Below are 17,444 nucleotides of genomic sequence, written 5' to 3'. Positions count from 1 at the left end.
GTAGCCCGTGAGGTGAGCCTTCCCACCTCTTTCCTGAGGGCAGTTTCTGTGGAACGTTTCTCTTCTTGATGAGCTTGTCCATGGAGCTGGTGGAGCTGCTTTGTCTTGAGCTGTGCTTGAACAGACCGGGGAACTTCTTGTCCAAAGACTGCTCTCTCCTGGGGAACATTGCATGATGATTTATGTCATTTCTGCATTCCTTTTCTGGCTGCAGAATTATTTGGATGGAATATTCTCTCAAATGATTCCATGCTGCAGTCAGCTTTGATTTGGTTTGATGCACCAACATATTTTGGAATACAGTTCCATTTAATACAGTATGAGGCAATGGAACTTAATCGTAGGACTATTTTTGTAACAAAGTCCTATCCCAACAAAATATTCATCTGGCAGTACAGTGATATTTTGCCAGTGAACGTATTGTCAGACCCAGCTACACCGACTGTGTGATTGGTTGACTCACTCATACCTCTGCAGCTCTTTCTCTTTGAGCTCCAGCTGAAGCATGACGGCGTTGAGCTCCACGTAGAGGTTGTTGGCTTTCTCTAGTTTCCTCTCGTAGTGCTCACGAATGTCCAGCGCGTGCCTGAGGACCACACACAAATAGAAGGGTTCCAGTCCCTGCTGTGGACGCTACACTTCCTGCCTGAAAAGGTCTTACATGCTTTATAAAAGAAAGGCACTCTCCGACCCCTCTTTTAGCCACGAGGTTCAATAACAAGAGCAGCATGGAGAAATAGGACACGGTAGCCCTTCAGAAATAGAACCGTTACTGGCACCAGCATGGGTAACACTTAACATAAGGGTACCTTAATTAACATTGGCTAATGCAGTAATAAACGTTCACTATAAAGTGTAGCCCCATTATGCGGTGGATTTAGTAAGGTGTGGTTTCCTGCAGTAAGCCAGCAGTAACCACACATTATTTCCATGAGAGTGGGTTGATTTCACGAATCCATACCTTAACTCCTCCCTGCGTCGGTTGACCAGCTCCTCGTCGAGGCGGTGGATACAAGTGCCCTCAGACTTGATCTTCTCAAAATGCTGTTTAACCTCTTCCCGCCACTCGGCCTGTAAGAACCACATTGAATGTAATCCAATGGAGACGGTAGGACTAGTTCTACAATACAACTTGTTTGGTTGTGGAAGTATTGTGAATCTGATTTCTTCGTACCTGAGACTTGAAGTAGGTTTCCTGCGGGGTGGAGAGGATATCAGCGGACGCGATGTCCAGGTGCAGGAGAATCTGCCGGAAAGACGGCCTATTCCTTGGTTTAATATTCCTGCAAAGTCAGAAATGTGTGTGAGTTTACAACTCTGGCTATCAACAATGTACACCAGCTAACCAAATCAAACAATCAATCAATCAAACAAACTGATAATCCAACAGATCAGGGGTTGCCTTGTTGCAGAGCACCCGGGAACAGATCTGTGTTCTTATGCTCAATTGCTGGCTTTTTTATTGTAGGGCCGAGCCCTTACTATTCTATACAATAGCTCCTCTGCTTTATCGGTCCCTCTGAGGAGGGCTTGTTTCACATCCCCCCCTCACACTTTATCCAAGCCTTGTCTTCAGTATCACAGTTCACAGGATGTTTCACACACCAGCACTGTCTGAGCAGGATCTTGAAGCCGTCCGGGCAGCTGTCCGGTATGGGCAGCTGCAGGCTATTGTTCCCAATGCCCCAGATGATAGCCGAGGAGTCCACATCCTTGTATGGAATCTCCCCGGTTAGCATCTCCCATAATACCACCCCGAAGGACCTGGAAGATCAAAAGTCATTATTGTATTGATGTAGCACTTTAGGAAACACTCAGGAATAACTTCCAGGACATAACATCAAGCAATGACCGTGCATGCAATTCCCACTCTCTCTCTCTCTCTCTCTCTCTCTCTCTCTCTCTCTCTCTCTATATATATATATATATATATATATATATATATATATATATATATATATATATATATATAGATATATAGATATATGTATCTATATATATATCTATATCTATATCTATCTATATCTACAGATATATATATATATATATATACCAAAGAGATATGTTATAAACATTACACATTAATGTTTGTGTATCAGCCATGAGAGAGCTTTCTCAGACTTACCAGATGTCGACCTTTTCGGACACTGGCTCATTTCGAATGACTTCAGGGGCCATCCAGGCTACGGTGCCAGCAAAGGACATCTTGGTGCTCTTCTCACTCAGCTCCCTGGAGGTGCCAAAGTCAGAGATCTTCACCAGGTCATCGTGGGTAATCAGCATGCTGAAAGGAAAAACAGGGACAACCGGAGCCGTTACTGTGATGTCCCATCGTAGAAGCCAAGGAGATGTGACTGCAATGTGGGAGCTTGTCTAGTGGCTGATTGGACTAATGATATAACCTTATTACCCTCCCCTTGTTCACACCGAAACCAAAACCATGTAAGCTTAGCGTTAGCATTGTGTCACGCTCTTCATATTGATTTCCATGTTAATTACTGTTTTAATTCACGTCTGCTCTGTGAGTTGGCCGTTTCAAGGCCTTCATGATTCAAGGCTCCTTGTCTACCTTTGTACAAGTCTTCTCTATGTATCAACGTCAACTGGAGAGTATTTCCCATAGCTCCAGTCCAAGCATTTGGTTCTGCTAAGCTTGGTATGCATCACCCACATATATAAATGGCTAATGTGACGTTCCTCCCAGATTTTGTTGGCACATCCATCTAAACAAACGTGCTTATCAAATGTTTTGGAAATGATTGAACAAGAAAATGTATCTTGTTCATTCGTCTCAATCTCATTGAGAGTCGAGTGAATCCGTTTTAAACGAGGTGAGGTCAGTACTGATCATGGTCTTCAATAGTCAACACTGACAATACAGAATGTGTTTTAATGAACGACGGAAGGAGGAGAGAGGAGAAGAGAGGAGAAAGGAGGAGAGGAGAGGGGGAGAGACGAGGAGGGGAGAGAGGAGAAAGGAGAAAGAAGCAGGGAGGAGGAAGGAGACCACAGGAACGGGAAGGAGGTCAACCTTTGGGGGCCGTGTTCTTTTTGTTTTTATCTTCCTCATCATAGAATCAGGCTATATGTACGGAAGTGAAGATGGAGTCGTTGCGAACTGGCCATGTGTGGCTCACGCCCTGCTAACACTTCTCTCCCGTTGCGGTGTTGGTGTGAGCGTGGGGTGGGACATACTTGGGGGACTTGAGGTCTCGGTGGATGATTTTATGGAGATGGAGGTAGTTCATGCCCCCGGCGATGCCCATGGCCCAGTCCACCAGGAGGGAAGGGGTGATCTTGCGGCCGGCCCGCAGCACCTCGTAGAGCTGGCCCTGGGCGCAGTACTCCATCAGGATGCAGTAGCACGGGGCCTGTGTGCACACACCCCTAGGCAAGGGACCAATCACAGGGGTTAGCTGACAGGCGAGGTCAGGCTCCGTCTCACAAACCAGACTTTAAAAGAACATCGAAAGTAATCTGTTGGCAAATCTGACCATCATATCATCACTCATATCTGGGCGAACGGGGTTTCACGTTCTGTTGCTTTGTATTTTTTTCAAACAATCATATTGCTTGAGGCTGGGATCTGTAAGCGTGTAATTGGTCAACACAAAACTTGCCAAAAGTAGTAAACCGTAAAGAAGTCTGTTAGGGTCTCAAATCAACACTGATAGTGAAGACTGACCACTGTAGTAATACACTTTTTAAAATCCTCTTCTGACAGCATCATCAGCTTGCGCAAATTGTTTTTCTTCAGGAGCATATCTCTGTAACAGAACAGGAAACAAGACGTCTCTGCGCCCCTAGCAGTTTCTGGTTTCCGGCCAAGGCTCTGTGCTGTCTGCCCCCAGAAGCTCTGCTATAACATAGTAGGACTGCTTGGTCCGAGATAAGGTCAAGCTTAAGGGCCATCCCACCATTGTATCAAAGTCCTACTCAGTTGCCCTTTAAACACATCCATGTGGAAATAGGATTCTGGGGACCGGCTTTCTTTAGCTCCCTCACTTGAAGGTGATGATGTTGGGGTGCTTGAGCTTTCGCAGGTGTTTGATCTCGGTCTCTTTGATGTCCCTCACTTTCTTCACGGCGACATCGTCTCCGTGGTACTTCCCGAGGAAGACGGCTCCTTGGGCCCCGCTGCCCACCCACTGGAGCTCCGAGATCTCCTCGAACGGAACCTCCCAGGATTCTGGAAGTCATGGAGAGAACCGTCGTTGGTTTGAGGGTCATTGAGGAAAACCTTTCATTGTGTAAACCCTTACACAATGAAAAGCTGACCTTCATTATGTCTTCAGAGCCGGGTATCAATCTTTGGGATTCCATGCAAAATTCCCGCCACAGGAGAATCATTATTAAATAAAATAAACAACATTATTTGCTATTGTAATGTTGCATTGAAAGGGTCACTGACTACTCTATATCATCTACGTCTCACAACATGGGACACGAGCAGGAACATCTCCAAAATTCTCCGTTCCTCCACTATGTTCACTCCCTATTCATCACATCAAGAGGCTTCGTCATTTGCATTAACACAAGTAGCTTTAATGAGTTATTTCCCTTTATACATGTGCTGCTTTGCTCATTAGTTGGATGGATAATTGTGATAAACCTGATGCCTGCCACTATTTGCACGACACACACACACATACAAACACACAAACACAATCACACACAACCCCCCTCCCCCCCATGAAAAAACACACACACACACACAAAACCAAAACACACACACACACAGAAACTCACGCACACACTTCCCATAGTGTGCTCCGTGCATCGTTTGTCTTTGTAGGCGTCGAGAGACAACGCAAGCGCATGAGGGAAGATGGACGGTAATTAATGAGATAAGCTTGGCAGAATAAAAGAGACGCATTCAGTAGACCGCTTCTTCACCAAGTCCTCTGATGTGCTTGAGTCCCCAGCTGGCGTGGTGCAGGCAGACGCACATATGGCCACACTAGTAGCTGAAGGGAGTGTTGTCAGTGAGCAGCGTATCCCCCTGAGGCAGTGATTTGTAATGTCGGCCATGGTGGCAGGTAGACGGATGAGAATAACGACAAAAACAATGGAGGCCCGGTCAAGAACTCAACTGACCTCAGGCTGAGGGGCCTTCTCAGTGATCAATCTCTAGAGTCTACTATTAACTTTGACAGTTTAACGCTTTGAATGATGTACCGTCCCGATCGGGGGGTTCTGTTTTACGGTAGTCTCTAAACACGCGTGTGCGTGGTCTGCTGTTTGCGGCGGACCGTCTGTGAGCGGAGGGGTGGAACCTGTATCATTCCCGTGTTATCCCCGCTCCACGTACCTTCCTGGTGATGCTTGTGCTCTGTGGAGTAAGCCTTCCCGATCATGGTCCAGACGGGTTTCAGGCAGCCAAACAGTCCCTCCAAAAAACCTCCGCTTCCCGGCTGGAGCCGTATGTTATCCGACTGACCGCGGACGGCCCCGGCCTCCGAGCTAAGCCCCGCCTCCGCGCCGCCGCCGCCGCCGCCGCTGCCGCCGCACTGACAGGCCTCGTGTTCGTGCAGCTTGAGCACGCTGCTGTCGAAGCGCCCCGAGGGCCCCTCACTGGGGGCGGGGCTGCAGCCACAGGTGTGGGGGCATCCGCCGGGCACCACCAGCCCACCCGTGTCGATGGAGAGCACATTGCGGAGGACACACTGCGTAGGGGTCAGGTCCGTCTCTGGGGTGCAGGCAGGGGTCTCGGCATCGATGCGACGGTAGGGGGACTCTGAGATGGGGGTGCTGAAGCCTGAGAGGGAAGGGGAGGGGGCGCGGGTCTCATGGATACAGGTCCCACTCATCAGGGGGTCCCCCACCTCCGATAGGTTTAGGGTGGATGGGAGGTTGACGGAGGAAGAAGGAGAGTCAACCTTGAGGAGGAGATGAGATGTGTTAGAACAGGTCCAAAGGCGGTCTCTAGCAGAATCTGAGGAGACTGATTTATGTTTTCATGTAAGCCTGTCAAGGCCGTAGTACTACTGCTTAGCTTCTCTTGTCTGCTCTCAGCACCGACAGCTCCACAGTAGCACTGCGACCCTGGGCAACACTAAGGCTTGCAATAAAAGATTGCATGTTTTTTACATGTTGTTGTCAAATCTTTGACATTACATCATAGCCAAAAAGATGCAGGTTGAACTGCTGCCGTCAGATTTGTGTCAATACGAACCAAAACATCTGAGGACATGAGGCCATCGCACTGACACGAGACGAGGTTTTTATGAATGAAATTGTCTACGAGGGGGTGCTTTTTACAACCCTCTTTTGTTGAACAATATCACCGAAGAAGCATCGCTGGTATTTGTCCTAGGATTCCAAACAGACGATTCGACAAAACATACATGCCATGCATCGTGAGCTATGTGCATCTAAAGAATTTGGAAAAATTGCATAACCTTTTCAACGTTTGTGTGTGTATGTGTGTAGAATGTGTGTATCTGCGTGTGTGCGTGTCGCGTGTGTGTGTGCGCGCGTGCGTGCGTGCGTGCGTGTGTGTGTGTGTGTGTGTGTGTGTGTGTGTGTGTGTGTCTGTAAGTGTGTGTCCAGCGCGCCTATGCGAGAGAGAGCAAAAAATAGAGAGGGGTAGGAGAGAAAGACAGAAAGCACATGTACATAGTCACATAGTCTACACGGGCTCGTGTACTGCACCACCACCGCGTGAGGAGAACGGCAACGGCTGTGGACTGGAAGCGTGAAATGGAAAATAACGCCAGGCCCGTGGGAAGGAGCACTGCACATAAACGCAGGAAGATCAATCTTTAAATAACCAAGGATGCGATGATGATGACACTCAGTAGCATCATAGCCGACGTGCATGAATCGAAGCCCAAATCCCACTACAGTCCGTACACAGTAAAACTGCCGCAGCGCCTGTAGATTTACTGAATGTTGGCATCAACACAAATATTTCGTAACATGGGCTATCTCTCTACTGCACATGTATCATTTTCTGTAACAATAATCGACGCTGATTTGCCTTTGGCAACCGCGATTCATTGGTGCATTGTGGACAGTGTGTACCGCATGAAGGGAAGGCATCATGCTTGAACGTCACACAGTGCCCAATTTCTTATTTAACCAGAATTCATTGATAGGATGACATTCCCATACCTTTTTGCCTTGGTTGATGTCGCGTTGTCAAGTGAAGGGGTGTGTTCCGGTTTGCAGGACCTTACTTGCAGAAATTATAAATAAGTCGTTGTTTTGTCGGCGCAGGTAGTCTCTTGTTTGGTCCACTCGACTCACAAACCACGCGTTCACGTTATCAGAACGAATCCCAGCGGGCAAATTGTGTTATCAATAACCGGGGACCCATGGAAGGGGAGACGCGCGGGGTGGGGGGAGGGAGCTGTCTCCTTCAGAGTGCTGAATTGACGTCACGAGCTGCAGCCTGCGGGCCACCAGGGGGCGCGAGTCTCGCTCCTTTCTTGTTGTTTAGCCAGTAACATATCAGGGTAGTACATTGCAGCGAGATAAATTAATGAATAAAAATCCCAAAACACAAAAACATCATAGTAAATAATCAAGTAATTAATAAATAAATGAATACATTCTTTGTATATCCAGAAATATTATGAGTTATTAATTGTCCATCTATGAGTCATTTGACATTTTTGGCGAAAAACGACATAGTCGAATTTCCGGATTATAGGATTGTACTCATATTTCTTTCTACGGTTGAAGTATGACTTAACTTAATAACTTATCCTGAAGAGGGCAACAGTTTCCACAACGGCTTTTTGAGCCACGCAGTGTTTGTACCTCCCAGGCTCCGGTAGTGTTGTATTGTATTCGGCGGGATAGTAAGTGACTTACCAATGGATTCACTCTCTATGGATTGACTTCATCTAGAAACCTTCAACTTTTAGTAAGCTGTTAAAAACAGGTTGCTCGTTATGTTCCTCCAGATAATACATGATGAGTAACGTAGCAAAATGCAACTGAGCCTGAGCGAGAACATTGCTAGTTAGCCAACAAGGTAGCGCTCACATCTGGTGGGTCATTGATACTGTTATGGTTGTGTTATCCATGCATTGTGGACAGAACTATTTGTATGGTCAGTGCACATCGTTACAGGGTTTACTGGTCCATTACTTCAGCGTGGTGGTGGATATAAACACTTGTGTGACCACTGTGATCTCTTGCAGGTGCTACCAGTAGTAACAGTTGTGAGGTGTCAACACAGAGATCATGTGCTCCTTGGCGTTCTTCCCCCCTCCGCTGTCCCCTGGAAAGATCACTCTCTGCGAGACCAACAACGAGCTGGTGTCCACGGAGAGCTGTCAAAAACAGGTGCGAAAAAACCTTCTTATATTATTCTTTGCTGTTGTGGGATTGTCAATGTGTCTCTAGTATGTAAACGCACTGTTTGCATGATCAATAAGCATTGACGAGTCAATTCACTTTGTGCACTCATGTTCGTTTTATTATGAAACATCTGAATAGTAAGTTAATGCCCTTTTGCTGTAGAGAGCTTGACTAACATTTAATTCATCCTCACAAGTGTGACGGTGGAGCTAGTAGAATTCTAGGTATTCACAGAGTATCTGTGGATAACTATTGTTATTGTGGGAATCATTCTTTTTTTTTATTGCTATTATCACCTCACCTCTATTCCCTCACCGATATTCAAAACAAAAACCCATATATCTTTCTTGACATCTGTTTGTGGTTTGTATTTTATTTAGGACTATGGTCCCTTAAGTCTTTACTTTCCCCGGGAGTCGCTGAAGCCACACAGTCGGACAGAGAACAGCAGCAAGGCGGCCTTCCTGCAGCACTCTGAGACACTGTGGATCAGGAGTGCCACGTCATGGTAACACACACACACACACACACACACACACACACACACACACACACACACACACACACACACACACACACACACACACACACACACACGTGCGTCACACACGTCTCACACAAACACGTCACACACACACACACACACACACAAGTCACAATACTCGAGCCAGTGTGTGCAGCCTATTTTAGTAGCAGACTTTTTGTATTTTACAGAGAAATTCCCCTGTTTGACAACTTTCCATCAGAAATGTTCATCAACACTTTCTGAGACCCAAACGCAGCTTTCAGCTGACACAATGATTTGGGGGTTTCCTCACCCTGTAATTTTGTGGTTGACAGGCGGGAGGCAGGGCTCACCGGGCTTCTAGAAGAAATCGTCAACTCAAGCACAGAGGGTAGGATGCCGCTGTCCTTCTGTTTATAGACCCCCATGAACTTCCTCCCATCCACCACATGGAGTCAAGGGTGTGACATTAACTATTGCGACATTCAACTAACTGAGGTTGCCCTTATCAATATTTCTTGCTGATATCTCAAATTGTTAAAAGCAAAACAAATGTGATTTGCCGAATAAACAAAAAAGATAGTGATCCATGGTTACTTTACTTAAATTTAACTGAATAACTATGAAGAATATATACAAAATAAATAAATAGCTTGACTCTAATAGCCACAAGAAGCACCTAAATTTAGGCTTTTAGCCAAGTGTGATGGATAAAACATTTGTATTATGGGACTTCTATTTTGTTAATAGATCAGATATACTGTATGACTGTCGACTTTATTTTGTTTTTGGGGCTTTCCAGCACCCAAGTGGCTTTCTGTGAGTTCGGGCTGTGTCCTGGCTCTGCTCCGGAGGGTCTCGTCCCTCCACGGCGCCCTGTTCCCCCACCTCAAGGTAACGCCTTTTAGTAGGCTGGGTTGTTGTTGTTGTTATTTACATTTTAGAATGCTTGTTTTCTCTCACACACATGCACGCGCACACGCAGTTTCCGAATTCATTAGATGCACATTGCCCCGTGCTCACGATGCATTGCATTGTTTGTTTTGTCGAATCGTCTGTTTGGAGTCCTAGGACAAATACCAGCGATGCTTCTTTGGTGATGTTGTGAAACAAAAGAGGGTTGGGAAAATTTGGTCTCAGCCTTTTTTGTGTTTCTCTTTAGTTGAGCAGTGAGAACATGATTGCAGAGTTCTCCCAGGTGCTGAACTGGTACGTTTGAACCTTTTCTGTGCAAACAAAAGTCTGCAGTATTTATAATTGTCCTTCCATATCAATGTTCTATGTAATGTTTCAATGCATACAAAGTAAAACCATTCACTAGGACTTGGCAATAACTTATGTGGTGCTTCAAGTTATGTTTTTTAATATGAAAAAGTTGTATTGGGGGAAAAAAATCCCCTTGCTTAGAGCATTGTTCAGTTAATGCTTTTGTAAATGGGATTCTTCTGCTCCATGATTTACCAGGTCAGACTGTGCAGTGCGCGCCTTTGCCTGGCATCCTCATACAGAAAAGTTTGCTGTGGCTCTTTTGGACGATTCAATCAAGATCTACAATCCCAAGAGGTAACGTAACCTTTGTGCAGACAGCCGTAACACAGGCCTGCTTAGTATGCTTGAATAACAAGCTGTAGGATCCAAAACACAGGCCAGCAGCCCTTCAGAGAACAATCCTTAACAATAGAAATCAAGGCAGTGTAATCCTGATAATAGCATTATATCCGAACAGCGGCGAGTAAGATCAGAGCCTTTTGTAACGGGGTAGACACGTCCGTCCTTGAGGGAAATTTAAAACTCATTGTCTACCCTGAGAAGCATTTGTAATTTGTGCTTGTCATTCCCTGCAATCTGATCCCCACAGTTTGCGTATCAGGGCAGCAGTACCACCCTATCTGGGTGGATCTACTGCATCATTGTACGGTGTGCTCTCTCTCTCCTGCTCTCTCTATCTCTCTCTCCCACAGTGCCACGCCCCCCACCCTGAAGCACCGGCTGCAGAGGAGCGTGGCGTGCGTTCAGTGGAAGCCGCTGTGTGCGTCTGCGCTGGCGGTGGCCTGTCAGACCTGCCTGCTGGTCTGGCACGTGGACCCCTGCTCGCTGTCCATCAGGTACACCTACAGGGCGCCCCGATGATGTCATCGGGCGGCGTAGCTCTACAATGCTGGACGACCGAGCTCTGCTGCCCTGCTTTCAAAAGGGGTTCAACGTCCTCATTTAGGTTTCATACACACGCTTGACATTTTGGTGGAAATGTGCAAATATTTGGGTTGCTCTGTTTACGCTGGTCATTACTGCAAGGGAACTTGTATAGTCTTAGTCATGTTCTTTTTATTTAATTGTAGTATATTATCCCTTATATAATCTTGATTGTGTTGTCATCTATCGTCTGAATGCATGGCATTTAAACTGCATGCGAGGTAATCATATGTAAGTTATAATGTGCAGAACGCTGGTCATTATTGGGAAAATAAGCCCCGACAGGGCGTATTTTCGATAATGACCGGCGACGTTCTATACATTATCCCGCTTATTACACGGCTACTTGCCAAAGCGAAAAAATAACTTCACACGGTGTGTCTTTTTACAATTTATTTGTTACCAGTATTCGTAGTGTTGATCAGCAGAGAAATTGTCCGGCAAAGACGTTGACGTCACTTAGCAACCAAGTTCGCTGGGGTTGATAAGTTACCGGACTACTTTCACTTATACTTAGCAACGGTGAATTATCAAATGTAATTCACCGCCGGAAGTTGTGAGGGGCCCATGCAAGTGAACGGAGCGTTCCACGGCAGTGAAAAGAGCGGTGTACATGATGAACATTCTGTTTATTTTTGTCGTGCATACAGTGATAAGCCATCACTAAACCCTCTCCCCTCCCTATGGTCATCCCCCCAGGCCGTCGTCTGGCTGTGCCCAGGTCCTGTCTCACCCGGGCCACTCCCCGGTCACCTCCATCGCCTGGTCTCCCAGCGGGTCCCTCCTGGTGTCGGCCTCCCCCGTGGACACGTCCATGATGGTACCTAGCTCGCATTCCCGTCAGTGGCCCCATGGCTGTGTTCCGTCACTCATTCTACAGTGATTCTGCTTGTCCCGGTTCCTAAATCTCCAGGTGGTCTGCTCGACCGCCATGATAACCACGTCCCAATGTACGCAGTTAGCTGGAGAGGCAGCCTCAAGCTGCTTCGGGTAAAAGATACATTACTGTATCCTGCACAGGAAGAGCTACAGATATTTTCGTTTGACCCGAAGTTTGTTTCGTTCGTTTCGTTAAGATACTAAAATCTGAAGGCAGACAAGCTTAAATATGGGGTTCGCTTCATATTTGTTTTGACCCATCATGGGGCTGGATTCTGGATCAGTAAGCGTGTCATTGGCTTTTAAGCAAATACAAACTCAGCCGGCAAACAGTAAAAAGTGTCTGTAAACATTTGAAATCATAGGGGTAGACTGACCACTGCAGAAATACAATCTCCTCCGTAAATCAGTTTCTGTTCAGTCGAATATCTCCACAACAGTTATGGTTTCCCTCCCAGAAAACTTGGATCAGAATAATTTTGTTTTCTGATCCAGAAGCATAGCATCTTAACCCAGTAGGACTGCTCTGTATGCAGTGGAGGACGTAGGGAAAATATTTGGAACAAACCCAGTATTTGTATCTGTAATCCCTGTGTTGGCTTCTTGCCGTCTTATGTGCGTGTGATTCTTCTTATGTGTGTGTGTGTGAGAGGTGTGGGACGTCGCGGCGGAGAGCAGCGTTCCCCTCCAGCGTGTGGGTGGGGGGGGGGTGTCCTTCCTGTCCTGGTCCCCCGACGGAAGCCACGTCCTGGCGGCCACGCCCGCTCCTCTCTTCAGGTCAGAGCTCCGCCCTGGCTAGGGTTGTGTGGACAGAGGTTGGGTGTTCATGAGGCTGCCCTAGGGTTAGGGTTAGGGTCTGTTTGTTGAGGCTGAGGAGGTCTTTGTATAAATGACTGAAATACTTTTGCACACGTCTTTGGTCTGTATCCGGTGTTTGCCTTATAATCGAGATGCAAAAGCTATAGGGATTGTAACATGCATATGTAGCCACCGATGTAGGTCTACAATTGATTCATTGATGTCTTGCATTTGCTTTCTTAAAGCCGCGTTCTCACCAAATGCAAAAACAATTTGTTTAATTGTGCGGTGTGATTACATGCAAAGTCAATGCGAAGACGCTAATGCCCTTAAAAATTTCGCATTATAACATTTTGCTTAGCTTTTGGTGTGAACGTGGCTTTACCAATTAAAACTGAAGCCAATAAAACTCACCACATTTTAAAATGAGGTGCGTAAAAAGAAACAAATTATTTGGATAATCTTTCAAGCCATAAACAGCGTATTTTTTGATGTTGGATTAAATCCAAATTCTGGTGTTTGATGGTTAATGGACTACTTGTTACAAAAATATGTAGTATATGACTATATCCGATACCAGTCAATGTATGTATATCCTAATATGATTGCAAAAGTGTGTTGGTCCTTGTGTTTAGGGTCTGGGAGACCAGGATGTGGACGTGTGAGCGCTGGCCCTGTCTCAAGGGCCGCTGTGAGGTGCGTCTTCCCCCTTATTGAGACTTATCTGTGAGGCGCTCAGCTCCATCTCGTCCTAACCCTGAGGAGTGTGTCCTAACCCTGAGGAGTGTGTCCTAACCCTGAGGAGTGTGTCCTAACCCTGAGGAGTGTGTCCTAACCCTGAGGAGTGTGTCCTAACCCTGAGGAGTGTGTCCTAACCCTGAGGAGTGTGTCCTAACCCTGAGGAGTGTGTCCTAACCCTGAGGAGTGTGTCCTAACCGTGAGGAGTGTGTCCTAACCCTGAGGAGTGTGTCCTAAGGAGTGTGTCCTAACCGTGAGGAGTGTGTCCTAACCCTGAGGAGTGTGTCCTAACCGTGAGGAGTGTGTCCTAACCCTGAGGAGTGTGTCCTAACCCTGAGGAGTGTGTCCTAAGGAGTGTGTCCTAACCATGAGGAGTGTGTCCTAACCCTGAGGAGTGTGTCCTAAGGAGTGTGTCCTAACCGTGAGGAGTGTGTCCTAACCATAAGGAGTGTGTCCTAACCATAAGGAGTGTGTCCTAACCGTGAGGAGTGTGTCCTAACCGTGAGGAGTGTGTCCTAACCATAAGGAGTGTGTCCTAAGGAGTGTGTCCTAACCTTGAGGAGTGTGTCCTAACCGTGAGGAGTGTGTCCTAACCGTGAGGAGTGTGTCCTAAGGAGTGCGTCCTACGGAGTGTGTCCTAACCTTGAGGAGTGTGTCCTAAGTTAGGAGTGTGTCCTAACCTTGAGGAGTGTGTCCTAACCGTGAGGAGTGTGTCCTAACCGTGAGGAGTGTGTCCTAACCGTGAGGAGTGTGTCCTAACCGTGAGGAGTGTGTCCTAAGGAGTGTGTCCTAACCATGAGGAGTGTGTCCTAAGGAGTGTGTCCTAACCGTGAGGAGTGTGTCCTAAGGAGTGTGTCCTAACCGTGTGTTGGCTCGGCCTCCCGTTAGTCCGGCTGCTGGAGTCCCGATGGGAGCCGTCTGCTGTTCACCATCCAGGGGGAGGCGGTCATCTACTCCCTGACCTTCAGCGACACAACGGGTCAGCACACACACTTTCAGGGCTATTATACGGGCAACTATACTTACGCTCACTTTTTTGGGATGCCATTTCCTACTGTTTGGATTTGAATGAATATAATTCAACTATATTTTCTTAAGCAATTCATTTACATTTCGGTTTCAGCAACGAAGAGATTTAATTCAATGTTGTATTTAACAAGGGTTGAATCAACTTTTACATATTGTATGAAATATTGTATCAAACATAAAACACAAATTCCAAATTCCTATTAAATATCGACCACACAACTCGTGACCTATTTTGGTTCAACCTCAGGAACTATGAAGGGATCAAAGGCAGCAGCGATCGTGGCCGACCTATCAGAGACGACCTTCACAACGCCCGCGGGTGACATCATGTAAGAGAGGCTCCAATGCCCCTTCCTCCCTCGCCTGATCCATTATGGGACCGTGGCTAAGATCACGGACACGGCTAGCCCTGCTGCTTACTCCGTATCTCGCACCATGATATGATTCACATCATATACACGTGACTCACATGTATACGGTTCCTCCTTCCTCCTTCCCTGTCCACCAGTGTTGGCGGTGAGGTTCAGCTGCTGGCCTGGGACCCCAGAGGAGAGAGGCTCGCAGTACTGCTCAAAGGTGACTCCTTTACTCCCCTTTATACTCCTTGTTCATTCCCTCTCACTCTGACCCTTTGATGTTGGGAGAATAGATAGCTGCCGCTCTAACGGATGTCATTTCATGTCTCTTCTCAGGGGATTCTGAAGCAGCAGCCCGGCCTGCTATGATAGCGGTGTTCAAGACCAGAAATGATCCTATTTTTGAGCTCCTGCCATGGTGATTAGCTTTGACCTTGGACTCCATTTAAAAGCCTTGTTTTAAAACTGATCCGATGCATGTGTTCGTATGTTCCACAGGAGTGTGCTAGTATGATGGTAATGTGAATACTTGTACTGCTGTACTGTATACTGCATATTGTAGCTCCTACACAGAGCTACGACGAGCGTGTTCCAGGCAGAGTGGTTCATTGTGTCCCTGATGGACCCGTGTCTCCTGTTCTTCCAACAGCGGTTTCATCCAGGGAGAGACGGGGGCCGAACCCAGACTGATGCAGTTCAGCCCAAACTTCCCTCACGGAGCCATGCTCACCGTGGTAAGGGCCCCAGGAAGTTGTGTTGTTATTCACTCATTAATGATGTTTGTAGTTGTACATTGCTGGATGTCAGGGACTGAGACTCTCTATTCCTCCCCACCCCCCCCAGTGTTGGTCCAACGGTAGGATCACCCACGTGCCTTTCTATTTCCTGAGTGCCGGCGTTCCCCACCTGGGTCTTAATGGGAGTCCCGCCATGCCACAGCCTGAGGAACGGCTCGTGGACTACGGCAACAGCACCCTGTTCACAGAGCTCTGCTCCTGACCACACCTGCACACACACACACACACACACACACACACACACACACACACACACACACACACACACACACACACACACACACACACACACACACACACACACACACACACACACACACACACACACACACACACACACACACACACACACACACACACACACACACACACACACACACGCGCGCACACACACACACACACACTTCTTGAATTTCTCAAGGCTCATCCGTTTGTATTCTAATGTCACCTTGCAGTTTTTTGACTATTAATTTAGTTTGGCGATTGTAATAAAATACATTTCTGAATTTGAGATTTCAACGTGTCTACGTGTTTTTCCTCCATGGTTTACAGTTCAGCCAGTTTATAGGTATTGGGTGTCTGCTGTAGGCTGAGTAGGGAGAAAGCATCTGCTTAATGACTTACGTAGTGTGGTCAATAGTAAATATCGATTAGATCTATTGGAATGCTTTCGGGGATGTAATTGGATTTCTATGGTTTATTGAAAGGCTAAAGTACAATCTACAACATTTCAGTCATAAAGTTCTTGTCATTGATTGTTGCCTGTTCAGTCTAAAATGAGTCATCCATCCTTACCCAGGTACTTCAAATCCATTCAGCACAAATAAAAACGTTACAGAAACAATAGGGCTATTGTTTCTGTAACGTTTAGGGGTCAGAGCAGCTTCGCTGCTCTATTTCTGTAACGTTTTTTTCCCCTCAAATTCTGTAAAAGTCATACTGCAGCCTATACCGTAAGTCAGAAACTCTTGAAATTTTTAGGTATGGTTACCAAAAAACCCCTCTACCCATAAACTTGTGGTACTGCACCCAAAGGTGGCGCTATTGTAAAGAATCATGAATTAGGCTTATTTCTCCTCACCAGATTGACTTGATGATAAAAAGATTGACAGGCTACAAATATAATCAAAAATCCACCAAAATCGCCACATAAAATCTTAAGACCAAGCCTCACAAAAATCATCAAACTGAATTTGTTTTATTTAGTTTCATTTGAGAAATATTGGCCAATAAAGTTGAGCAGTTAGCCCATACGACTATTATTAGGTGGATGCCAATACCCCCCACTACTAATAAACCCAAATTGTGGTACTGCAGCCAAAGGCGGCGCTATTCTAAAGAAATATGAACAAGACTTATTTCTCCTTACTAGATTGACCTGGTCTCAAAATTCATTCATCATATTAATCTCTAAAATCAGATGCATCTTTTTCACCCTGGTCTTCTGCTCTAAAAATGTTTACTTTTCCCACAATTTCGTAGAAAAGCCAAACGTCCACAGTCTCAATCCATTTTGCCTATATTACCATTTTGTTATTGTATAACTACCATACAGCTATAATTAGGTGGATACCATTAACAGTGCACATTTTCAGATCTGTGCTATTTTAAGAAAGCCCTTAAATTCTCTTGTGAAATGTGTGCTTGGAGTTTTCTTGATGTTGTGTGCTTATCAATCGACATTTTCACCATTTGAATGAGGCTTCATGCAGTTCAGGAATGTCAGTGGCTCAACGGGATTAAACCGTGTACTGGTGATCCTTAGGTTGAGAGTTTGATTCCTGATTAGAGCATTATGAACAAGCTGAACTTGACATTCTGTCATTGCCACTCATT

The 17,444-nt window shown here is 46.2% G+C and overlaps 2 protein-coding genes across 3 annotated transcripts in view; one reads left to right on the top strand and one right to left on the bottom strand.

Annotated features, from left to right (window-relative positions):
• map3k12 (mitogen-activated protein kinase kinase kinase 12) overlaps positions 1-5,810 on the bottom strand; it is a gene marked incomplete at both ends in the record, with an annotated part of 8,251 nt that extends 2,441 nt beyond the window's left edge. The window contains 9 exon segments of the mRNA XM_079741025.1: positions 27-158; positions 470-586; positions 962-1,071; positions 1,175-1,283; positions 1,606-1,764; positions 2,126-2,284; positions 3,196-3,387; positions 4,006-4,189; positions 5,312-5,810. Coding sequence (XP_079597151.1) covers positions 27-158; positions 470-586; positions 962-1,071; positions 1,175-1,283; positions 1,606-1,764; positions 2,126-2,284; positions 3,196-3,387; positions 4,006-4,189; positions 5,312-5,810 — 1,661 coding nt within the window.
• A 1,988-nt stretch (positions 5,811-7,798) lies between these two features.
• On the top strand, positions 7,799-16,050 carry aaas (achalasia, adrenocortical insufficiency, alacrimia). 2 transcript variants are annotated; one of them, XM_079742031.1, is made up of 17 exons: positions 7,799-7,873; positions 8,154-8,298; positions 8,694-8,821; positions 9,154-9,209; positions 9,621-9,712; positions 9,981-10,027; positions 10,283-10,381; positions 10,780-10,923; positions 11,711-11,831; positions 12,543-12,667; positions 13,324-13,384; positions 14,315-14,405; positions 14,703-14,784; positions 14,964-15,031; positions 15,148-15,229; positions 15,461-15,545; positions 15,655-16,050. In XM_079742031.1, the coding sequence occupies exons 2-17, from the start codon at positions 8,197-8,199 to the stop codon at positions 15,808-15,810; spliced, it is 1,539 nt and encodes a 512-aa protein (XP_079598157.1). In that variant the 5' UTR covers positions 7,799-7,873; positions 8,154-8,196; the 3' UTR covers positions 15,811-16,050. The 2 variants fall into 2 exon arrangements, with proteins under 2 accessions (XP_079598157.1, XP_079598158.1); XM_079742032.1 differs by lacking the exon at positions 7,799-7,873 and adding an exon at positions 7,936-7,984.
• The last annotated feature ends 1,394 nt before the right edge of the window (positions 16,051-17,444 follow it).

This window comes from Pollachius pollachius (genome assembly GCF_949987615.1).
Source record: "Pollachius pollachius genome assembly, chromosome: 8".
NCBI classification, from domain to species: Eukaryota; Metazoa; Chordata; class Actinopteri; order Gadiformes; family Gadidae; genus Pollachius; species Pollachius pollachius.
This window is presented reverse-complemented; position numbering and strand designations above follow the sequence as displayed.

What these genes read in the sequence shown, in the direction of transcription:
- aaas (XM_079742031.1), top strand. Translation starts at nt 8,197, where the DNA reads ATGTGCTCCTTGGCGTTCTTCCCCCCTCCGCTGTCCCCTGGAAAGATC. An exon ending in AAGATCTACAATCCCAAGAG is followed by an intron (nt 10,382 to 10,779) that starts GTAACGTAACCT and finishes TCTCTCCCACAG; the next exon opens with TGCCACGCCCCCCACCCTGA. An exon ending in GTCTCAAGGGCCGCTGTGAG is followed by an intron (nt 13,385 to 14,314) that starts GTGCGTCTTCCC and finishes GCCTCCCGTTAG; the next exon opens with TCCGGCTGCTGGAGTCCCGA.